General features: G+C 40.1%; 1 protein-coding gene across 1 annotated transcript in view; it reads right to left on the reverse strand.

Moving 5' to 3' along the window:
* LOC126190622 (general transcription factor 3C polypeptide 5) overlaps window positions 1–26,190 on the reverse strand; it is a 78,805-nt gene extending 52,615 nt beyond the window's left edge. Inside the window, exons 1-3 of the mRNA XM_049931035.1 lie at window positions 25,910–26,190; window positions 18,752–19,007; window positions 18,430–18,602 (exon numbers count right to left, since the gene is read on the reverse strand). Of these exons, the coding sequence (XP_049786992.1) occupies window positions 18,430–18,602; window positions 18,752–19,007; window positions 25,910–26,053 (573 nt within the window). The 5' untranslated portion in view covers window positions 26,054–26,190. The remainder of the gene's footprint in view (window positions 1–18,429; window positions 18,603–18,751; window positions 19,008–25,909) is intronic.
* Between the last annotated feature and the right edge of the window lie 639 nt (window positions 26,191–26,829).

Here is a 26,829-nt window from a genome sequence, read left to right on the forward strand (position 1 = left end):
ATTACTTAATCAGTAGAACTGGCAGCTATTTCCTAGACGGTGGCAGATAGACTAGACAGGTACCATAATAAATGATATAAAACATGTTGTGTAACATTTATTCTACTAATTTTTTTTTATTTACTTTATTTCATGACTGGGATACTGCCGAGAGAAAACTAAGGTCAAACACCACACGGTACACATAAATTGCAACTGGTTAACCAAAAGAATTCTACAAACAACATTTAACAAGATTTCCTATAAGACAGGAAAGAACTCCAACTTATATCTCACATGATCACAGCTGGTAAAGCCTCAACCAAAAGTAGTATCAGTACCTTATCCTGTCCTGTCTTAAGTTTGAAGCATTTTCTTTTAAGGCAACAGAGATTTGGATTAACATTATTTTGATTTTTTTAGAATGTGGATACAAAAATTGTAAATGGGAAACATAATTTGCAATACTGGCATCATGTAGTGATAAAGAAAATTCTTCCAATCAGTTTTAAGATTAAAAATCAATTTTATTTCATGTTTATAACTTTAAAAAAGATTTACAAAATGGAACCAGTTGAAAGGCTTGTGCCAATTAATGACAATAGTGTAGATATAAAATGTCGTCACAAAGAGTGTTATGACAAATGATAGTGACACCAAAAATGTCAATCATATCGACAGCAGCTAGGAATATTACACAAATTCAATTTATGCTGATGACAAGAATGTCTTACCTCATGATACTACCATGCTTACGGTAGACGAGGCTAGCTTTCAAATCTCACTAAGAAGCATTTTCTCGCATGAAGCCAGTGAAAGATGTGCTAGTGTGGAATCAGTAAATTTCAGTTTCTCCACGTCATGAGAACTTGTTTCAAATGTGACGGAACAAAAAACAGTATGTATACAAGACATTAAAGCATCATCAATGCAGGGCATATATAAAGGCCTCATGTCCTAATGAAGAATTTATTTCATAGTTTTTCTACACAACAAACCAAGAAAATTGATGAAAAATTTCGTGATTTGAAAAATGAACAAAAGCAAAGATTTGATGGTTTTTGAGAATGACCTATCACAGATGTTCGATAATCTAAATCAAAATCTATATACTGCCCTTTCTAATAATTTAGCATGCAAATTTGCAGATATAGGGAACAAATTAAAGATGGAGTTATTCACTGATGTGTCTCAGAAGATAACCAACCAGATCAAAAAGTATCATCTATAGATGAGGCACAAGAGGAAATGAAAGGTAAGCTAAAGGTCATGAATGATGTGCAGACTCAGATGCAAGAGATTCAGTCAGAAATTTTGAAAAAATTTAGAAACTATGACAGGTACTGTTAATGAGTTGCAATCTTTATGTAAAGATTTGTTGGAAGAAGTACAGGAGCTGTCGGTACAACTGAGTAATTTAGATCTAGGCACTAAGTTCGTAAAGAAAGCCCAAGAAAAAATTGAAAAGGAGGTAAAGAATTTAAAGGATAGAGCAAAATTAGGAATGCTAGATAAGGGTACAATCCTTGCACAGAAAGTCATACAAGAGCATAAGACTTACGCAAAGTAGTTGAAGAGGTAGTAAAGAAAAGGAAAAACAGATTGATTATTAGGACTGAGCTAGGCTTAAAGACAAGGGAAGAGTAGCTGGAGAGCAGTCTAATTAATGTTGAGGATGTCACAAGAGAGATGGCAGCAACAAGGAATCAGGTCAAGTCGGGCAGGATATACAGTGGTGATACTTATCAACCATTTGCTACCAGCCCTCCAGACGAAGAAGGAAAAAATCACAAAATGTAACACGAACTGCCAATGTCAATGTCAGTTGTGCAAACATAACCAGAGTGTAATCATTTGCGTCTGAACAGTCCCACACTGGCAACAGACAATACTGCATGTTTGTCTACTGTATTAGCAAATGAGGGTCTGCTTCATCATAGGCAATTTTCGATTTTTTAAACAGAAGGTAAGAGAGCAAACACCATACCAGAGCTTTTCACAACATGTTACCCCACAACCTGACAGAAGCACAGAAGATCCAGTTCATTGTGGAGTACACACGGGCAATGTTTTATCGTGGCCAACAGATATGGGTGAGAGGTGCCATACCTATGAGCAATTTGTACAGGCTTTCTTGGACAAATATTGGCCCACATCAGTCCAAGAGAGGCTACGTTGAGAGGTTTTCAACCCATCATCATTCAGTAGTAAGCATGGGGGACTGAGGAAGTATTATGAAAAATACTTCAACAAAATCAGATACTGGACAAACCCAGCTTCCCATTTAGATGTATTGAAAATACTGAAAAGTTACCAGCCCACCCACATCAGGGAAAAGCTGATCACAACACCTGAAAATGATATAGAGTATTTCTTTTCCATACTTGACTCAACCTAAGGTGTGAAGAAGGGCCATTGCAAATACAGAACATTAATATGCAGTGTGTGCCTCCACAAAATAGTTAACAGCAGAATGGCAATAGTAACAATAACCAACACAATTGGCACCTGTGTGTCCTGTGCAACAGCAATAATACAAGAAATATTTATGGTAACGGGGGAAACCAAAAGCACAAGTAAGGTTTCAAAGGAAATCACGAACAGAATTACAATAGGCCAGCTTATACCGAACAGAGGGGCGGCAGCCAACAAGTTCACAATGCACTCGCAGCCAGTGGGGATAATCAATACAGTAATTGGCAGGAACTGACCGCAACAGGCCATCCAACAGTCCTCCACCTAACAATTGCAGTCAATGCAACAACAATTATATATCCAGTGGGGTTCCAGGTCAAGGAGAATTTAATTACAGAGCAATACAGGACACGAACCAACAAGGTCAATGCCACAACTTGCAGGCAGTTGAATGATGAGGCTAAGCCTCCAGCCAATCACAAAAACTCAAACAGGTCACGATAAGCACAATAAAAGGGTGGGGGCATGCAATTTATTCATAATTACTTTCTCAGATATGCCCAAGGGGTAGATATGAAAGAAGAACAGTGTCTGGAAGATATAAACAATTTAGACAAGGATAATGAGGAGTCAGTGCAAGCTGTAATTAATGCCCAGATATGTGCTCTAGATGTACCTGAGGTACTTGACAGCAGTGGATCAACAAATGTAATATCACAGGGTATGTTTAATGAGCTACTAAGACGGCATCATATACCAACTTTTTCGGTGCAGAATAGTTGTATTATGACTACAATGGGAACCAGTCAAAAGGAGTTAAACTTCAGGCATTAATACCGATTACTATCAGCAATTTTTCCCTAAAGTGTATTTGTATGGTAGTGGAAAAACTTGTAGTAAACTGTCTTACTGGAATGGATACCTTTAGACGGCTCAAAGTACAGACTGACATAGGGGAAGGAAAATGTTTCTTTATAATCAATGAGGAGAGTTTATCAGTCAATTTAACCAAAACCAGCACAACCGAAAATACACTGAAATGAGTACTGATATCAGAGTACAATTGTCATATTCAAACGTACTGTTCCTTGATACACAAAAGGATGAGCAGCTGTGTGAAGAAGACATGAACCCAGAGACTGTCCGAACTAAGGTAAGTGAATCTGCTTGTTTGTCACAGGACCAGAAGGGGGGACCTACAGGAAGAAATACTTCGGCATGTGCAAGTATTTAGAAGGTGCACCAGGGTAATAAAGGGTTACAAGTATAAAATGGACTTTTACCCATACAAGACATTCCGCTTTCCTTCATATCCAATTCCTTGGGCAAAACGAGAAGCTATGAGGAAAGAAATTGAAAGGATGATAAATTGAAAAATCATTAAACCCTCATATTCCCTGTATTGTAGCCCTGTTTTAGTTGTTGCCAAGCCCTACAGTAGTGTATGGAAATAGCATTACATGAAGATAGCAGGAAGGACATAACGTTTGTGTGTTGGGGTAGGAGCTATGAATTTTTAACTTGAGAGTGGGTGTTTTCATTTCCACATAGGACAAAATTTCGGGACCAGAGCTATTCTCTCGAGTCACTCTCTATGTTGATGACCTGTTAATAGCTACTCCCACATGGGAAGAACATATGACACTTTTGGCACAGGTATTACACCAATTTGCAGAACATGGGGTCACAGCTAATTTAATGAAGTCTGAGTTTGGTAAAGAAAAGGTCAAATTCCTCTGTCACCTTGTTTCGCCACTCGGTATACTACCTGATCCAGGAAAACTTGATACAATCAAACATTTTCCAATGCCACAGAATAAAAAACAACTCTAGGCATATATCGGTTTGATTTCATTTTTTAGGAAATTCTTTCCAGATCAGTTATTGAACAGTGACACATTGCTGAATCTTTTGAGGAAAAACAATCCATGGATATGAACTGATCAATGTCAAGCAGACTTCGACAAAATATAGGAAGCCTCACTACATGCAAACATACTACACCACCCTGAAATGTCACAGGATTTTTGCTTGGGTACACATAAGTCTTCACAACAATTAGCATCATGCTTATTTCAGATCACTGAAGATGATGGGGGACCAACACCTAAGATAATCAGTTTTGCTAGTAGAACACTTTCTGAATTCACGTGGTCATATTCAATCATAGAGCTTGAGGCTCACAGAGTCATATGGGTATTTAAGAAATCTGAGTACTACTTGTGGGGCAAGCACATCAAAATCTACTGTGACCATCAAGCACTTTCTTTTCCGTTGGCACGCAAATTATTACACTGCAGGTTAGCCGGGAGGTGCATGTACTTGCAGTTCAGTTTTGGAATCGTATACATCAAGGATAAACAAAACATAATCAAAGGCCCCTTGTCAGGGTTACTTCAAGGGCTTGATGAATTCTTGGAATTCACAAAACAGAATTCTGAAATTAGGGTTCTGCGTATGCAGGACAAGACACAACAGATATATTATGTAAAGACATGTAAGAGTTTGGAGCAACTGCAAGAGGGAACCTACAATGGAGAAAGGTAAGTTCAAAACTGTCTGAAAATTACAACAAAAATTTGAAGAAGTTCTATACTATACATGAGGGAGTCCAGTTTCATCACTGTACACTGAATCAAGAACAGTGCCGTGTGTGTTTACCAGAAAGTTACAAAGATGATTTCATTTTGTACACTCACAATCTATCGAGCCACTATGGGGTTTCCAAATGCACCAACAAGATAAATATGAGGGTTGGAACTTAAATAGTGGTAACTATTTACTCACAACCGATACAAAAGAGTTACATGTTAACACCTGTTATTGTCCTTCAAAGTGGTCACCAGCGTTGTGTAGAACCCATTGTCAGCGATGTGGACGGCGTAGTTTACCGTTAGCAGAGCCTGTTCTGTTGATAGTGCAAATGGAGTGGTCTACTGCTTGTTGAATGTCTGGAACAGATCTGAAGTGAATGCCAAAAAGTGGTTCCTTCATCTTCGGAATCAAATCAAAGTCACAAGGACTTAAGTCTGGGGAGTATGGTGGATGGTACAGTATGCACCCATGCATGACGCGTGGGTTGCGCAGAAAGTGTCGCTGCTTCTTTCGCAAAGCTGTTCGCAGGTGATGTTCCAAAAACGAACAGTAATACTGTCCACTGGCAGATTGCCATGGAGGAACTTAATGTGCTAGGATAACACCAGCACAGTTGTACATGAGAATCACCATAACTTCAGACCGCTCCATTCGCACCATCAACAGACCAGGCTCTGCTAACGGTATACTACGCCTTCCACATTGCTGGCAACGGGTTCTACACAACACTGGTGACTACTTTGAAGGACAGTAACAGATGCAAACATGTAACTCTCTTGTGTCGGTTGTGAATAAATAGTCGCCACTATTTAAGTTCCAATCCTCGTATATACTGCTACTTTTCCAACTTGTGGAGAACAGTTCTCGAAGTAATATGAAACTGCATTACTTGCCAAAGGACAAAGCACTCATACAAGTCAAAGTGGACTGAACTACATCCTGCAGTGCCCACAAAACCTTTAGAATTTGAAGCAAAAGGATGATCAAAATTTGTACGCTAAAATAATTGGACAAAGGTCAAACCTCACTTGAAGTACTGTACATGAACAAATGAAATATTTCAATATAACATGTATGTGACAATTGTTCGCTTAATTTTAAGAGAAAATTATCATTTTATTTATTTATATGTTTTTAAATGGATGCACAGTAAGTTCTAGTAATTTAAGATCCTGTTTAACGTCACAATGCTATATATGAAGCCTGAAAATCAAACGGGACCACATTGCTGCCAATTCGTTACACAATACGTACATTTCCCAAATACAACGTGATAATTCACTTCAGATGTAAACATGTAAAGTTGTAGTACAAGAGGGAGAGGATGCGCAACCATAGTAGCAGCTAACACATATGACAACAACTACAGTGCATGCGCAGAAACAGTTCAGTGCAACACACCACCTTGCACACCAGATGCAATGCAAACTTGGCATCTAACTGCCAAATAAGCTATATTCTGGAGGTTTTAATGTTTGTTAATTACTACTGAAATGAAGCTGTCTTCACTACAAGGATAAAACTAACACAGCAAGGAGGTTTAATATAAAAGAAGATTTACAGAGGAAGAAAGAATGACTGATTACAGAAACCTATCTACAAACTACACTATTATTTATGGTGTTACAAATTTACACGGTAGCTATACCAACAATGAACAAAACACTATACGGAAAGTATCTATCTACAATGAAAGAAAGAATAATTGTAGGGGTACGGTCACATTCTGAACAAACTACTAAAGATAATGAGGTTGTGCTTGTCTACAATAACACTTATTAATTTCAGGTGTAATTGTAGTATAAATATGGAAAGACTTCAAAAAGGCAAGCCGAAACAATGGACCTGTTCTGAATAGTTGCGCTCTTATAAAAGGAGAATTGGTTTTGAGAATTAAAAATAAGTTGATGAATTTACATATCCATGTACTTAAAGTAAGAATGATGCATGTGTGAGGAGAAAAATGATACATAGTTATCAATGGAGCGACTACATTCTTAGTCTATAAGTTGTTATTAAGTTTCTGTTCAGGTAATGATGCAAGGACATGCCTTGGTAAAGGCAGTAAGGAGAATTCATTGTAGTATTGGAACTTATGCAGGTTTACCTATATGGGCATATGTTTTATTTTTTTGAGTCTATTTTTATTCATTCATTCACCTAAGTAGTTCACGGCAAATATTAAAATGCAGTATTCCCATAGCAACAAGCATGTGGAGCTAGTGAGAAAAAATGAAGAACATTAATTTTCTTATGTTTCTAAAAACCGTTATCAGATGTTTCACCGCTCTTGTGCTGTCCAACTTCTCCCGTCCATGATAGAAAGGGGTTGGTTAGTTGGTTGGTTTAAAGGAGGGGGGGGGGGGGGGGGGGGGGTGACCAAACTGCGAGGTCATCAGTCCCTTGTTCCCGGTAAAATAATTACACAAGGGAAAGAAGAAAAGAAAGGAGATGTACAGCACAATAATAGGAGAATGGAAGAAACAGAAGAACAACAGAAGGACAACCAACACTACTATGGACAAAACAGGAAAAGAAAACCACAGAGAGAAGCAAGAAACAGGTAGAAAGGATAAAAACAAGAGAGCAGATGACTGTGGCTGGCCGACCACGAGAATAAAAAGGAAAGCCAGCCACTCTGCGACACATTAAAACATCTAGCCTAAAAGCATTAGAGTGGAGAACACAAAAGGGACAAAGGACATGTGCAAAAACTTATATAGAATGATAAAACCCACCGTCAGGTATAAAACGTAAAACTAAATTAGCCGATGAGGCGTTGTCAGCAAGTCCAGTAGCTAAAGAGTCCATCGCAGGGCAGCCGAAGGAGGTCAGCTCGCCAAGATATGGGCCACTGTCAGCCGGGCACCGCACCAACACTGAGGTGGGTCATCATGGTGCAGGAGGTATCCATGTGTCACCCAAGTGTGGCCAATGCGGAGCCAACAGACAACCACAAAGTCCCTGTAAGTAGCCCACGTGGAGGTCTTCCACACATTTGTAGTCTCCGTAATGGCACGCAGGTTGTTGTGCATACTGAGGTTATGCCATTATGTCTCCCAAACACACAAAACTTTGTGGCGTAGTACTGAATGCAGGTCAGTTGCAAAGAAGCCGATCTCCATAAGCGGTTTTCGTGTAGCCTGTTTCACCAGGCTGTCAGCAAGTTCGTTGCCTGGGATTCCAACGTGACTGGATCAAGTAAATGCAATGCTGAGGGAGCCACCAAACCATAAACCGGACTCCCATAGTCACAGTGGGATTGAACAAGGGCTCTGAAGAGCTGCAACAGCGTAGAGCAATCTGCATCCCAATTGGTGTTGCTCAGGCAGCGGAGGGCATTGAGGTGCTGCCAGCACTTCCACTTAAGCTAACAAAGGTGAGAAAGCCAAGTCAATTGGGCATCAAAAACCAGTCCTAAAAATTGGTATGCATCCACTGCAGTGTGTGGATTGTCATTAAGGTGAGGTTCTGGTTCCAAATGGACAATATGACGCTGACAGAAATGCATAACATACGACTTTGCTGACAAAAAATGGAAACTGTGTGCTAGAGCCCATGACTGCGCCTTGTGGACGGCACCGCTCAGCAACACCAGTAATGGTGGAGCAGTACGAAATGCAGACGTCATCTGCGTACAGAGAAGGTGAGATGGACGGCCCTACAGCTGCTGCTTAACCATTATCGGCCACTAAAAATAGAGATATACTCAATACAGAGCCCTGCAGGACCCCATTCTCCTGGATACGGGGGGAACTATGGGAGATACCAACTTAAGACACGGAAAGTACAAAGTGACAGGAAATTTTGGATAAAAATCGGGAGCGGGCCTCAGAGACCCCACTCGTATAATGTGGCAAGGACATGATGTCGCCAGGTCGTGTCATACACTTTTTGCAAATAAAAAAAGACAGCAATCAGGTGTTGGCATCTGGAAGAGGCTGTTCCGATGCAGGCTCGAGGGACACAAGATTATCAGTGGTAGAGCGACCCTGGCGGAAGCGGCCCTGACACAGAGCCAGTAGGCCACATGACTCCAGGACCCGACCCAACCCAACCGCCGACACACCATACACTCCAGCAGCACATTGGTGAGGCTGATGGGCCTATAGATATCCACATCAAGCGGGTTTTTACCAGGTTTAAGGACTGGAATGATGGTGCTCTCCTGCCATTGGGATGGAAGGACGCCATCACGCCAGATCCGGTTGGAGATGACAAGGAGATGTTGCTTTTAGTCTGATGAGAGATGTTTAATCATCTCACTGTGGATCCGATCTGGCCCAGGAGCAGTGTTGGGGCAATGTGCAAGGGCACTGAGGAGCTCCCACTCTGTAAATTGGGCGATTCACTGTGGCGTGTAGTGAACGAGAGGACTTTTCCTTCTAGCCGCCTTTTGAGAGTGTGAAAGGCTGGGCAGTAATTCTCCAATGCAGAGACTCGAGCATAGTGCTCAGCAATCGCTATTGTGTCAGTAGATAATACACCATTTATGTTAACACTGAGATTACCTGTTGGGGGCTGGTACCCGAAAAAACATTTGATCATGGCCGAGACTTGGGAAGGTGACATATGGCACCCAACAGTCGAGATGTATCTCTCCCAACGTTCCTGTTTCTGCCGTTTGATAAGCTGGCAAACGTGGGCACTGAGCCATTTAAAGGCTAAGGGGAGCTCCAAGGAAGGGTGCCACTTATGCCACTGTAGAGCTAGCCAATGCTCCTTAATTGCTTCAGCAACTTCCGGAGACCACCAAGTGACTGCCTTTTGTCGGGGGCACCGTGAAGAGCGAGGGATCGCGTTTTCTGCCACAGAAAGGATTGCTGTAGTCACCTGCTCAACCATCACATCCATGTTTCCGTGTGGGGGAGATTCAACCATGACAGCAGAGGTGAAAGCGTCCCGGTTCGCCTTGTTTAAAGTCCATCTGGGCAGGTGACCGTGGGCCTGACACCACGGCAGTGACAGGAAGATGGGGAAGTAGTCACTACCACACAGGTCGTCATGTGCTCTCCAGTGGATAGATGGGAGAAGTCCTGGGCCACAAATTGATAAATCAATGGCCGAGCAACTACTATGAGCCACACTGAAATGTGTGGCGGCCCCAGTATATAAGAGGCAGAGGTTGAACTGAGACAGTAAAGTTTCGACATCTCTGCCTCGGTGTGTAAGCATGGTGCCACCCCACAAGGGGTTACGGGCATTAAAATCTCCCAAAAGTAGGAAAGATTTAGGGAGTTGATCAATCAGTGCAGCTAATACATTTAGGGGTACTGCACCACCTGGAGGAAGATATACATTGCAGACAGTTATTTCCTGCGTTGTCCTTATTCCGACAGCCATAACTTCAAGAGGGGTTTAAAGGGGCACAGTTTCGTTACAGACTGAGTTTAGGACATAAACACAAACTCCACCTGACACTCGATTATAGTCGCTATGGTTCCTGTAATATCGCTTATAGACGCGGAGGGCAGGGGTCCGCATTGCCGGGAACCATGTTTCCTGGACAACAATGCAGAAAGCAGGTGTGAAGCTTAACAGGTGCTGTAGTTCAGCCAGGCGGTGGAAAAAACTGCCGCAATTCCACAGGAGGATGACATCATCGTGAAACTGGCATCGTGAAGGCACGGAACATTCAATGAGGCAGTTTATGCCTCAGGGTCACCTGTTGCCACTGACTTATTGCCCGTGCAGTCTATATCCATTGTGTCTGAGGGTCTGGCGAGATCTAGGACCTCAGCAGACACCAGAACCTCCATCACATCCACAGATGCAGAGCTTGTAGGTAGCGGTGGTGTGGGTGCCACCGCAATTCCCTTGGTCTTGGGGATCTTCTTTTTGGATTTCTCTTACTGCTCCTTGGGTTTCCCCGGCTGGGAGGACTTCACTGATCCAGTCTCCAGGACTGAGGATGAGCGTGAAGCCCTACGACCAGCTGCTTTTGGGCTCTTCAGCCACTAGCGGGTGTCATCTTTCCAACTAGCAGAAACCTGGGAAGGGAGTGACCAAAGGGACCCATTCCTAGCAATAGGAGCCAAAGAAGATTTATGCTTCTCTGACACAGAAATAGGGAATGAAATCCTTGATGGTTGAGGGTGGCGGGCGTGGGGATGGGGGTTTGCTCCTGAAGTAGGTGGTGCAGGAGCAAAGGAGCAACAGGGAAGGAAGTGCCCCCCCACCATCAAGGGTGCAGGTGCAGTCTTCCGGCTCTAAGAGGTGACCGGGGTTGGCGGAGCTGATGGGGCTAGAACTGTTGTAGTGGCGGCATAAGATGATGTCATATGTACATGATGTAGGCATTCAAAGATGGGTATCCGCAATCTCAACATGCGATGCTGGAAGTACAGCGGGAAGACATACAACTGAATTTGCAGCACTTAAAGCACCACATTGGGGGAGGGATATAGGGCTTTACATCACAGCAGTAGACCATCACCTTGACCGTCTCGGGTAATGTATCACCCTCGAAGGCCAAAATGAAGGCACCGGTGGCGACCTGATTATCCCTCGGACCCCGGTGGACACGCCAAACGAAATGCACCCCTTGCCGCTCCAAATTGGCGCACAGCTCATCGTCAGACTGCAAAAGAAGGTCCCAGTGAAGTTTGATAGTCTGGACCATATTTAAGCTCTTATGGGGCGTGATGGTTACAGAAACATCCTCCAGCTTGTCACAAGCGGGTAACGCCCATGACTGGGCAGATGATGCTGTTTTGCACAAGACTGATCCAGATATTTTGGACAATCCCTCCACCTCCCCAAACTTGTCCTCTAAATTTTCAACAAAAAACTGAGGCTTCATTGTCATGAAAGATCCCCCATTAGCTCTCAAACATACAAGGCACTGGGGCGAATAAGAGCCGCTGCCATCCTTAGCCTGACATTCCTCCCATGGTGTGGCCAGGGAGGGGAACGATTTGGGGTTGAATTGAGCCTGTGAACACTTAGACACTGCTGGTGTTTGACCACCAGCAAGAGATGATGTACTATGCTTCATCGTGTGTCATCCACCCTGATGCCACCCACTCCGACCAGGGGCCCTCCCCACGGGTGCCACCCAGCTGCAGCAAAGGCCACATGGCAGGATGGCCATCGCCAGGAGTCCCGATGCCCCATGAGTCCCGGGCATCTACTCCTGGGGATACGTGGGGAGTTAACGGTGCAGGCATCAGCAGAGCGACCCCGGTGTGGTCAGGGGACTACAACCAACAGGGTACATGGCAGCCCCATCACAATGGACTGGCTACCATGCTGGATATCAGATGCAACCAAGCAAACAAGTCCATTATTGTCAGCGTAGAAAACGATACTCCACAGTTGATGGAAAAATATTCACCCAGGAGGGTGACCTCACCCTACAGTTGGAGAATGAGCAGAAGTGCAGAGCCACATCGACGAAGGATGCGACAGGTCTCAGGGCGTGATGGACACGATGCACCACGCAAGGTGCCCTTCCCCAATTGGCTCGCTCTTTGGGAAAATTTTGAAAAATGGAGGTCAAACCCTACAGGGGGCCATCACATAAAGGCCGAAACATGTGAGACTCCTTTCAGTCGCCTCTTATGACAGGCAGGAATACCTTGGGCCTATTCTAATCCCCGGACCCACAGGGGGGATAGAAAGAGCATGTGGATTTCAGTTTGGTTCACTAACAATTTGAAATATATTAATTCTTATGGTACAAAGTCAACTTCATTTAAAATTTTCTTATTTCATCTCATATATCTATCTGCAACACCAGTATCTGTAATACTTTGGAGAAGCATGAAATACAGACAGAGCAAGCTGGATGCTTTGACATTATCTTCAAAGAAGGTAAATAACTTCAAGGCTCAAGAACTATCATCTACTAATCCAATATTATATGTTGACTGTCTGGAGCATGTGTCACTGAGCATGAATTAGCTCAAACACATGCTCCCGAGCAAACTTACTACTGTGCACCTCTTATGCGGCACGAGCAAATTTCCATCATAATTATTATTCTTAAAATTATTAGTTATTAGTAGACCTCCTCCAGCATCATGCATCAGCTGCCAGACGCCTGCCCTGGAGGGCTGCAGTTCAGGCCACAGGTGGTAAAGCTGCCCAATCTAATTTGACACTGATGGTATCTATGAACCACACCCCACCACTTGCAGGGGCAAGTTCCTGCACTGGAGGCTGGCAACTGCCACAAGAGTTCCTGCCTCCTTCCGTCTGCAATGCTGATTCCTTATGCAGGCAGCAGTAAATTGGAATGTAGGCCACATGTGCTGTGTCTGTTAACACTGGAGTCAACAACCCTGTGTGCATCAACACAGCCGAGAGAAAGCTAAAAACAGCAACCACTCACCATGGACCAACCTACCCACGGTGAGAGGGGAGTGATACCCAAGCAGTGATGCTGCAATTATAGTTCCATGGGTTAAAGTAAAAGAACTAATCTTTGAATTTGTTTATCTGAGCTGCTGATGGCTCACCACCTCATCATACCCACCTCCGCTATCCGGTTCCACACTTAAGTGGACAATGAACCCCCAGTCCAAGTCGACAACTCTGAATTTTGTGTAACTGCGAGAAAAAGCAAAGTTTCTCACCACATATTAAGTCCTGAATTTTACTGTTCCCTCATAATTTATAATAGTTGTAAATCCATCAGACTCAAAAATTGATAATCCTCAGGAGAGAACTTAAAAATCAGTAATTTCTGCCCAGCCCTAGAGCTTTCTTAGTATAATTTGCAGTTGACAGGCATGGGTATTATTGAGAAACTAGATTCAGACTCAAAAATTGTAATCATCCCCAAACAAGCAGCCCAGTAGTGTTTATTGCTTCCACAAAAAGTGTGACACTAGCAAATTTCCCAAACGAACAACATTCTCTTGTGTGTTTTGATCCAAGAGTACATTAACCATTCAATATCTGAAATGTTGCTTCCCCGAAAGGATTGCAATTTTATGAGGTGGCTGTCAGGAAACCTCCAACCATGTATTTATCTCAGGATGTTATACCGAAGGTCATTTTTTGGGCTTTTTAATGCCAGAAAACATGCCTATTATCCTCCTCTTGTACACAAAGGCCTCCACATACCTGAAGTAGGGTCAGATTATTGACAAGTGTGTGATTTCTTCTGAACCCACACTGGAAGTAGGTGATTATATTCCTAGATTCCAAGACCCACAGTACGCAATAGTCTCATCATGCACTCCAATGTCTCTCCGATGCTTCAACACTGCATTAGCTACTTGGGTTTGTGCAATCATTCTCTGGTTTGATAAGAGAGATGATGATTGTCTCCTCCACCAGTTGAATGCTCTCTTTCGGGCCAAATAAAGTAGAAGAGTATGAGAAGCTGTTCTTTGGATGAAGGTAGCCCTTAAGTTCCTTAGTATTTTCTGTGGAATTGTAGTCTTTGAGAACACCATTATCCATTAAAACTACTGCTGGAATTTTCTTCTTTTATCATTAATTCTCCTCAATGACTCACATTTCTGCAATCTATGTGAGACTGTCGGTAGAGTTTATGGAGTCCGAAGACTGCAAGAGGATTGCTGGAATCTGCCAAGAGTCCCATCTAGTCCTGTACTCCAAATGGTACTCATCATTCCACAAAGGGACTTCATGGCACATTCCACATATCTTTACATTCTATTGCAATATGGAAGCTATCTGTCAAACAATATTTCTTCCTCCTAGTGCCCCTCTTTGGTGAAATAGTTTGGACTGGAGAAGTGGCACTAAATATACACACTAGGCAGAGATCAGAACCAACCAACACACAGAAGAAACCCACAAAACCAGCATGGCAGCACAGGCTACAGATCAGAATAGAAAAACTGAGAAAAGACATCGGACAGCTAACACAATTTACAAGAAATGAAATATCAGACAAAAAACGAAAAAGGTTAGGTAAAATCTCACAACAAGAAGCGATAGAGCAATTAGATGAAAAGAAGCAGAAATTACAAGCACTGTCCAAACGACTTAGAAGATACAAAAAAAGTGAAAATAGAAGGAAACAAAACCAAACATTCAACACAAACCAAAAGAAATTTTACCAGACAATAGATAACACACACATTAAAATAGACAATCCACCAAACATAACAGACATGGAACACTTCTGGAGCAACATATGGTCAAACCTGGTACAGCATAACAAGCATGCAAGGTGGATACAAGCAGAAACAGACACATACAAGATGATACCACAAATGCCTGAAGTGATAATTATCAACATGAAGTCACCCAAGCAATTAATTCTACTCACAATTGGAAAGCCCCTGGAAAAGAGAAAATAGCAAATTTCTGGCTAAAGAAGTTCACCTCAACACATTCACATCTAACTACACTGTTTAACAGAGGGAAACATTCCACGTGGGAAAAATATATCTAAAAACAAAGATGATGTGACTTACCAAAAGAAAGCGCTGGCAGGTCGACCTGCCAGCGTTTTCTTTTGGTAAGTCACATTCATCTTTGTTTTTAGATATAAATTGTTTAACAGTTACATTGCAGACTCAACAACATTCCCTGATACACTTAAAAATGAAATAACTTATCTGAAACCTAAAGATCAAGCAGACACAGCAAACCCAGCTAAATATCACCCCATAACATGCCTATCAACGATATACAAAATATTAACTTCAGTCATTACACAGAAATTAATGACACATACAACACAGAACAAAATTATAAATGAAGAACAAAAAGTCTGTTGCAATGAAGCACGAGGATGTAAAGAGCAACTGATAACAGATGCAGATGTGACATATCAAGCTAAAACTAAACAAAGGTCGCTACACTATGCATACATTGATTATCAAAAAGCTTTTGATAGTGTACCCCACTCATGGTTACTACAAATATTGGAAATACACAAAGTAGATCCTAAATTGATACAGTTCCTAAACATAGTAATGAAAAATTGGAAAACCACACTTAATATCCAAACAAATTCAAATAATATCACATCACAGCCAATACAGATTAAGTGTGGAATATACCAAGGAGACTCATTAAGTCCTTTCTGGTTCTGCCTTGCTCTGAACCCAATATCCAACATGCTAAATAATACAAATTATGGATACAATATTACTGGAACATACCAACACAAAATCACACATTCGCTATACATGGATGATCTAAAACTACTGGCAGCAACAAATCAACAACTCAACAAATTACTAAAGATAACAGAAGTATTCAGCAATGATATAAATATGGCTTTTGGAACAGACAAATGTAAGAAAAATAGTCACGGGAAAACACACTAAACAAGAAGATTACATGTTGGATAACCACAGCAACTGCATAGAAGCGATGGAAAAAACAGATGCCGATAAATATCTAGGATACAGACAAAAAATAGGAATAGATAATACAAATATTAAAGAAGAAGTAAAAGAAAAATATAGACAAAGACTAACAAAAATACTGAAAACAGAATTGACAGCAAGAAACAAGACAAAAGCTATAAATACTTATGCTATACCAATATTGACCTACTCATTTGGAGTAGTGAAATGGAGTAACACAGACCTAGAAGCACTCAATACACTTACACAATCACAATGCCACAAATATAGAATACATCACATACATTCAGCAACAGAAAGATTCACATTAAGCAGAAAGGAAGGAGTAAGGGGATTTATCGACATAAAAAAACCTACATTATGGACAGGTAGACAATTTAAGAAAATTCTTTATAGAACGAGCAGGAACTAGCAAAATACACAAAGCAATCACTCTTATAAATACATCGGCTACACCACTACAATTTCATAACCACCTCTACAACCCTTTAGATCACATAACATCAACAGATACGAAAAAAGTAAATTGGAAAAAGAAAACACTACATGGCAAGCACCCGTATCATCTAACACAGCCACACATAGATCATGACGCATCCAACACATAGCTAAGAAAAGGGAATATATACAGTGAGACGGAAGGATTCATGATTGCAATACAGGATCAAACAATAAACACCAGATATTACAGCAAGCATATTATTAAAGATCCCAATACCACAACAGATAAATGCAGACTTTGCAAACAACAAATAGAAACAATAGTTCACATCACAAGCGGATGTACAATACTAGCAAATACAGAATACCCCAGAAGACATGACAATGTAGCAAAAATAATACATCAACAACTTGCCATACAACATAAACTAATAAAACAACATGTTCCCACATACAAGTATGCACCACAAAATGTACTGGAGAATGATGAATACAAATTATACTGGAACAGAACCATTATAACAGATAAAACAACACCACATAACAAACCTGACATCATACTCACCAATAAAAAGAAGAAATTAACACAACTAATCAAAATATCCATACCCAATACAACAAATGTACAGAAGAAAACAGGAGAAAAAATTGAAAAATACATCCAACTGGCTGAGGAAGTCAAGGACATGTGGCATCAGGATAAAGTTTACATTATACCGATTATACTATCAACTACAGGAGTCATACCACACAATATCCACCAGTACATCATCGCAATACAGCTACATCCAAACTTTATATATATGGTTATAATAGAAGGAAACATTCCACGTAGGAAAAATATACCTAAAAACAAAGATGATGTGACTTACCAAATGAAAGTGCTGGCAGGTCAACAGACACACAAACGAACAAAAACATACACACAAAATTCAAGCTTTCGCAACAAACTGTTGCCTCATCAGGAAAGAGGGAAGGAGAGGGAAAGACGAAAGGATGTGGGTTTTAAAAGAGAGGGTAAGGAGTCATTCCAGTCCCGGGAGCGGAAAGACTTACCTTAGGGGGAAAAAGGGACGGGTATACACTCGCACACACACACACACATATCCATCCACACATATACAGACACAAGCAGACATATTTAAAGACAAAGAGTCTAAGGCTTCAGCAGACATGTCATCGTCACCACTGCTTTTCCTGAATAGTGATCCACCGAAATAACATGTGGCACATTTTGAAATTGAGGTTTTCTTTACAAAGGTTTATATAATACTTGCAGCATGACAGATTAAGCTAAAATCCCATATCTATGACAAACAACACTCCACTGCCATGATGGGGAATGGTTGTTGAAGCACATCCAGAGCTTATAATGAGCTCTTACAGGTCCCCCTCTACAAGGCTCCCAGATTCAACCAAAGATTTACCTAGCCTAGGCAGACCAAATTTCAAAAGACTCTCACCATGTGACATAATGCAGGAGGTATGTGAGGCTTGCAAATGTTGATGTGCAGTACTCAAAACAATTTAATGTTCGTGACTATGTCAAAGACTTTTCTTAGTTAAATAATGGCAAATCTTGGAAAGAGAGAGAAAACTGAGTGAAAAACATTTCACATCTATTGCCACAAATCATAACAGGAAACAAACCTAATGATAATGTTTCAATCCATTCATTATTACAAATTTTCCTTACCTGCACACTGTCCATCCTTGAAAAAACAGCTGGTGGTAAAAAATATGGACTATCACCATTAAGCCAAGAAACTGAAGGAAGTCCTTTAGGAACTAGTTTTTCATATATTTCTTCCATTGGCCCATCACTTCCTGATACTCGGTCCATTGGTAGATATTGAAAATCACACAAATCTGTCACAGCATTAAGTATATGAGTAATAGAATGTATCACGGAAAAAACTGAATACTGGTCTATTTTAACTTATTGCATGATGAACAACAATTAAACAACAAAAGCTCTTAAAAAAGACATTTATTTTTGGTGATCGAAAACAACATACTTGCAAATCTAAAAGTTGTCCTGATTCGCCCCAGAACAGAAACATGAGACACAACTACAGAATCTTGATCCGCTGGCTTGACATCTTTGTCACCATTCAATTCATTGTCAGGACAGGTCTTCCTCTTTTTCTTTCTCTTTACCACAAACTTCAGTAATAATGATGATGATTTATGTCTGTCACCACACGCAGGTTTGCAGTACATATCATCAGGTCTAAATCTCAGTTCGAGCCTTCTGTTCTTCTGTGAATATGCCTAAACGGATAATATGAGTTATAATCACAAATCAGATAAGAATTATTAAGCTATAACCAGTATGTCTACAATGTATATAAGTGAACAGACCAAGTAAAAGACTACAATGTGATGTCACTGTGAGGAAGAGCACAGATGCATGCTTCTACCACCAGATATTGGTCTGGAATATATCATATCCTAAACATAGTACACTGAAGGCCTCTGAAGTGTATGACAGCAGTTCATAAAATTATAATTTTTAAGTCAGTCATTGCAGTGTGCCATTTTACATACCTCTTTCTTTTCACTCTCTTATGCTGCCCAGAAAAGGCAATATGGCTACCATAAAAAATCAATTTAAATTTTTGTCCATATGCTGATTAGTTTTTTCCTTCCTGGTACACTTACCTCTCATTTGAATAAGCTCTGCCCCATATGGCACCTGCCTTTAAATGACATTACTAAGATTAGTTTTTTCCTTCCTCTTACACTTACCTCTCATTTGAATAAACCCTGCCCCATATGGCACCTGCCTTTAAATGACATTACTAACATCCACAAATTAAATATTTTTCAAATTGTTAAATTTTCTTATGATTTTGACAAGTACTTACATTTAAATTTATATTTATTACTTGAATACAACATATTAATGTTCCACAATAATATTTATTAGTTCGTTATGAACCTGACTTTGGCTTCCAAGCCATTGTCAGAGAATTCATAGATTTACACAGATATGTGACATTTTATGGCTATGTCAATACAAAACACAAGCATGATGTAATACCTAAAGAGACACTGAACAAATAAATCTTATATTGTAATATATTTTCAAATATTAAAAATATGTGAATGCATAAAACAGAAATGATCTACAAGTGAGTAATGGCACAGGCTACTATGTCAAATGGACAAACCGGTGAATGTGACGAACAGACCAAATAAAGAGAAGGAAAGAACTATGTCCGTCTATGGAATGTGGGCATGGAACCCTTATTGTGGCCAAGATAGACACAAAGCCCATGCCTAGTACAGTAGTACAAGTTTATATGCCAACTAGCTCTGCAGATGATGATGAAATTGATGAAATGTATGATGAGATAAAAGAAATTATTCAGGTAGAGAAGGGAGATGAAAATTTAATAGTCATGGGTGACTAGAATTCGAGAGTAGGAAAAGGGAGAGTAAGTGAATATGGATTGGGGGTAATAAATGAGAGGAAGCTGTCTGGTAGAATTTTGCACAGAGCATAACTTAATCATAGCTAACACTTGGTTCAAGAATCATAAAAGAAGCTTGTATACATGGAAGAATCCTGGAGATACTAGAAGGTATCAGATAGATTATATAATGGTAAGACAGAGATTTAGGAACCAGGTTTTAAATTGTAAGAATTTTCCAGGGGCAGATGTGGACTCTGACCACAATCTATTGGTTACGAACTGTAGATTAAAACTGAAGAAACTGCAAAAAGGTGAGAATTTAAGGAGATGGAACCTGGATAAACTGACTAAACCAGAGGTTGTACAGAGTTTCAGGGTGAGCATAAGGGAACAATTGACAGGAATGCGGGAAAGAAATACAATAGAAGAAGAATGGGTAGCTCTGAGGAATGAAGTAGTGAAGGCAGCAGAGGATCAAGTAGGTAAAAAGACGAGGGCTAGTAGAAATCCTTGGGTAACGGAATAAATATTGAATTTAATTGATGAAAAGAGAAAATATAAACACGCAGTAAATGAAGCAGGCAAAAAAGAATACAAACGTCTCAAAAATGAGATTGACAGGAAGTGCAAAATGGCTAAGCAGGGATGGCTAGAGGACAAATGTAAGGATGTAGAGGCTTATCTCACTAGGGGTAAGATAGATACTGCCTACAGGAAAATGAAAGAGACCATTGTATGAATATCAAGAGCTCCGATGGAAACCCAGTTCTAAGCAAAGAAGGGAAAGCAGAAAGGTGGAAGAAGTATTAAAGTGTCTATACAAGGGCAATGTACTTGAGAACAATATTATGGAAATGGAAGAGGATGTAGATGAAGATGAAATGGGAGATGATACTGCATGAAGAGTTTGACAGCGCACTGAAAGACCCGAGTTGAGACAAGGCCCCGGGAGTAGACAACATTCCATTGGAACTACTGACGGCCTTGGGAGACCCAGTCCTGACAAAACTCTACCATCTGGTGAGCAAGATGTATGAGACAGGCGAAATACTCTCGGACTTCAAGAAGAATATAATAATTCCAATCCCAAAGAAATCAGGTGTTGACAGATGTCAAAACTACCGAACTATCAGTTTAACAAATACTAACAAAGAGATAGAGGGGCTGGCCAGTACTTACCTCAGCCCAGTACAGCCGATAGATACACATAAAACAGAACCGAAAATTTACGTTCCTAGCTTTCGGAACAAATGTTCCTTCATCGGGGAGGAGAGAGGGGAAAGAAAGGGAAGAAGGGAAAGGAGATTCAGTTACTCACAACCCAGGTTATGAAGCAACAGGGAAAGGAAAATAGGGAGGGTAGCAAGGATGGAGGCATGGTTGTCAGAGGGAAGCCAAAGATATCTTTGGAACACGTGAGGCAATTCTGACCCAATGACTTATCTTAGAAAATAGATTAAGGAAAGGCAAACATACGTTTCTAGCATTTGTAGACTTAGAGAAAGCTTTTGACAATGTTGACTGGAATACTCTCTTTCAAATTCTAAAGTTGGCAGGGGTAAAATACAGGGAGTGAAAGACTATTTACAATTTGTACAGAAAGCAGATGGCAGTTATAGGAGTCGAGGGACATGAAAGGGAAGCAGTGGTTGGGAAGGGAGTGAGACAGGGTTGTCGCCTCTCCCCGATGTTATTCAATCTGTATATTGAGCAAGCAGTAAAGGAAAGAAAAGAAAAATTCGGAGTAGGTATCAAAATACATGGAGAAGAAATAAAACCTTTGAGGTTCACCAATGACATTGTAATTCTGTCAGAGACAGCAAAGAACTTGGAAGAGCAGTTGAACGGAATGGACAGTGTCTTGAAAGGAGGATATAAGATGAACACCAACAAAAGCAAAACGAGGATAATGGAATGTAGTCGAATTAAGTCAGGTGATGCTGAGGGCATTAGATTAGGAAATGAGACACTTAAAGTAGTAAAGGAGTTTTGCTATTTGGGGGGCAAAATAACTGATGATGGTCGAAGTAGAGAGAATACAAAATGTAGACTGGCAATGGCAAGGAAAGCGTTTCTGAAGAAGAGAAATTTGTTAACATTGAGTATTGATTTAAGTGTCAGGGAGTCGTTTCTGAAAATATTTGTATGGAGTGTAGCCATGTATGGAATTGAAACATGGACGATAAATAGTTTGGACAAGAAGAGAATAGAAGCTTTTGAAATGTGGTGCTACAGAAGAATACTGAAGATTGGATGGGTAGATCACTTAACTAATGAGGAGGTATTGAACAGAATTGGGGAGAAGAGGAGTTTGTGGCACAACTTGACAAGAAGAAGGGACCGGTTGGTAGAACCTGTTCTGAGGCATCAAGGGATCACAAATTTAGCATTGGAGCGCAGCATGTAGGGTAAAAATCATAGAGGGAAACCAAGAGATGAATACACTAAGCAGATTCAAAAGGATGTAGGTTGCAGTAAGTACTGGGAGATGAAGGAGCTTGCACAGGATAGAGTAGCATGGAGAGCTGCACCAAACCAGTCTCAGGACTGAAGACCACAACAACATTGTCAATCCACTTTGAAACGTTCTGTATGAATAATCATAGACGTTTAATGGTTCTGATTGTTTCCAGTTATTTTTCTGCAATCATACGATAACGGATCTTTCTTCCTGTTATGTGCACTATTTTCATTTGCTGACATTGAAGGTCGGCAGCTAATCCATGCACCAGGCTTTGATCTTCTGCGTTCTTCCTACACTTCATTACAGTTTCTAGCACTTTTTGTATCATGATTTCATCCCCATTGACGCGCAAGTCGCCGAAGTGGCATCAAATCGAAAGACTCGCACCCAGCCACTGGCTACCCGACTAGAGGACCTAGTCACACAACATTTTATTTATCTTACCTACAAAAATCCTCATGGAGCTTCCAATGTTATCCACTAAGTCATTTATGTATAATGTGACAAATAATAGATGCATAGCATCACCTTGGTATAAGCCCGATATTATTTTATGTCTCAAGATTTCTTTTTATTAAAAACGCAATGCTAAGATCTATTTGCTAAGAACTCTTCAACCCAGTAACACAGCTGGTCTGATATTCAGCACGCTTGTATCTTTTTCATTAGATGGTAGTGCGAGACCATATCTAATGCTTCCTGGAAACCAAGGAACATTGTATCAGCATAGGAGCAAGTATCTACTTTTTTTCGGGTCTCATGGGCAAACAAAGCAAAACTGGGTTTCATGTGATCATTGCTTGCAGAACATTGTTTTCTACAGAGGAGATTTTCAGTTGCCAGTAATGTCATAATATTCAAGCACAAAACAAGTTCCAAATTTCTACAACAGACAGGCATCAGCGATACAGGTTTACAGTTTTGTGCATCTGTTCAACAAACCTTCTTGAAAATGGGAATGACCTGTACTTTTATCCAGTCACTAGGTACACTTCGTTCCAGCAGTGACCTGTGATATTCTGCTGCTAGAAGAGGAGTAAGTTCTACCACATTCTCTACGTAGGATAATATCAGTATCCCATCAGGTACAGTAGACTTTTCTGTGTGGAGTGGTCTCAGATAGTTTTCCATCACTTGGTCACTTTTTCTGATATACGTCACTTTTATGCTCATGTAGTGATTCAAAGGGATAACTGCAGAACAACCCTCCTCAGTGACAAGGCTTTGGAAAAAGGCGTTTAGTATCTCAGCCTTCTCTCTGTCAACTTCCAATATCATACCAGTAGTCACAATGCCTTGACAACTGACTCTGAGCCACTTACTAATTTAACATAGGAAAAAAAGTTCTTAGGATTTTCTATTTTACCTTCGAATTTGTTCAGCTTTTGCAAGTTTGTTACTGTTACGCACAGTTAGCTAATGTTTTACTGGAAAAAGTAAAATTACATGTTTTCCCCAAACTGAATGGAAAACATATGATAAATGTTCTCATTTTCCACAGTTTTGTTTGTGGCCATTCTAATTTCATTATACTCCATGATTGCTTATAATAATATTCCCAAAGAGAGGATCACTAAAGTACTGAAAAACATGTACTACTGATGAGTCACCTTCCCCAGAGGCTGTCACCAATAAGATAAAAATAACAATCAATCCGGATTTTCCACTGTTAAAATAAAAATAAATGTATTTTCATGTGAAGAATTTTTATGATTACAAAGTGAATTTGATTCAGCAACTTGAACTTGCAATTTGAACTTCACCAACTTCCTAGTTATATTAACAGAAGAATCCCTTTTGGAATTCTAAAAATACTGGCCATAACTCTTCCATGTGATGAAATACACTGACTCCTCAGCGCAAGACTGTCAGCTTGCACCCACTACTTTGACAACTGCTTCATTTCAGCCACATAACATAACATAACATACTTGTAAAATGGTTCAAACATTGTTAAGAAATTTGTTTTCATGTTTGTTTCTGGTCACCATTCAGTATATGTACCAACATTTTCCACAATCTTTTTAATAGTTACCTTAACATACATGTTTAACAACTGATGACCCAATGCCTTATTGCGCACTTTCTCAAAGTTTCTCCCCCTCGGTACAGTTCTGGAGTGTCCTTGAAGTGAAGAATATTTAGGAAAATGACAACAATGTGAAAATTCAGTTATCCATTTGTTAATTGTTACAAACGGAAGAATAATTTAGATGGGAAAGAACTTCTATTGAAGGTACAAGTCCTACAACAAATGCTGCCAAAGAAAACAGTGTCTGTTCTTTTGAGACTGAAACCAGGATTTTACATAAGTCTCTACGGGACTAGATTTGATGATTGTAGAAACAACATCTAAAATCAGTACAGATGACATGGATTTGATGCCTCATTCTCGATACATTAATTCTGCAGGTAAATGTAACCACACAACATTGTAACTGCTGACAAAATGAGATTGTGCCAAAATTATAGATCAAACTGCAAAAGTGTACAGGTATTCTCTGATGATGCCTGTCCAATACAAATAAAGAAAACAGTAAAGATGTTGAAATGAATACAGACAAAATCTAAATAAAATACAACTGTAACTGTCACTTTGCTTGATTGGGCTAATGCCTTCCTAAGCTCCTAGAAGAAGCTGGATCTTATTCTACAACAGGTTTGATCACAAGTTGACCTAAAAAGGCACCTTTAGAGCTGTTCAATTCCTTACCACAACACCATCAAAGTTAGTGGTGCCAAAGACCTTCTCAACTAATAAAATGAATATCACATTACCGAAGCAATGTTTTATATAATTACTCAAAGGCACCAGCTCAAAACTACATATAGAATATAAGATTTGCACAATGTTTCTAAACTTCTAGTACATCAAATTGCTAGAGTAAAATCAAACACACAAGGGATGCCAAACTCTCTGTGTCGGACAGAAATTCATTTCTTTACTACCAATGACAGATTTTAACTGTTTTTTTTTTTATTCATTTGTCTGCAAGATCTAATAACGCCATTCTGATTGTAATATTTGCCAGCTATATTTCACATTAAAAAATCTGACTGTTGTGACATACTTAACGGTAGAGCAACATCTTTAGCTGGTAGTCATTACCAGTTCACTTTGACGATAAAGATCTTGAATTACCACTATTCACATTTTTCTGCAACGTTAGACTACAGATCCAATACATCCAATACAAACAATGGATAAAATAATGTACCGTATTCCTCAAACAAAGAATGAATACTCAACTTCATGCAAACAAGGAATTTCGTCTAAATGATACACTTACGGTAGAAATATTTTGTATTCCGCCCAAAGTTTTCAGCATATTATCAACATTTTTGACAACGCCAGGGTATTCGACGGATATAAACGTCTTCTCAAAGTTAACTTCTTTCACTACGTCAACTCCTGTAAGGTTTTCTGTAACCATGATTTCATAAGTGAATTATCTGAATTAACGGCAACCACACTTACGAACTTTTACATTAGAACTTCTACATTCGAGAAACAAACACGCCGCCCCTAAGCATGTTTACATTCAACTCCACAAAGATACTAGTTGTCACAGCGATGACACTTGTGATTAAATGATCACAAAGATAAAAAGCATAGAAACATAATCGATTACGTAATTCCGAATTCGTGCCAGGCCCCTGATGTCGAACTATCAAACTGCTGCTACTAGACTACAGACCCGCAAACGCACATAGAGAAGTGGAGATCAGCGTTTCGTGTATGTAGAAAACTACTGTTTCCAGGAAAATGCAGAAATTGTTACCACAACAGGCCATTAACTTCAAACTTCTTCAGAGAGGAAACTCCACTTCAGAGCCACGGTAGTAGCCTCAAGGAACATTTGACGCAGACACAAGCGATAGAAATATTATTCGTGGATCATGGAGGTCAACAACCCAAAATGGTATTGGCATGGAGAATTTCCAACGCAGGCCATGGAGGTCAACTTTAGAAACAAAATAATTACGGAATGAGTTTATGAAGTACTGCACGTCACATGAAGGACGTGTTGCTTGTCAATAGGAATAATGGCGTGTGCAGAGCAAGAGGAAATACGGATTCTTATAATGCAAGGAAACTGAAACTCTAAACTAGAAACATTTTGTGTATGTAATCTACGAATAAATATCATGTTTTCGTGGGTCACTGAGACGGAGAGTAACAGGCCTTAGCGATCGAGGTTACAGTCCT

This window comes from Schistocerca cancellata, chromosome 6 (genome assembly GCF_023864275.1).
Source record: "Schistocerca cancellata isolate TAMUIC-IGC-003103 chromosome 6, iqSchCanc2.1, whole genome shotgun sequence".
Lineage (NCBI taxonomy): Eukaryota > Metazoa > Arthropoda > Insecta > Orthoptera > Acrididae > Schistocerca > Schistocerca cancellata.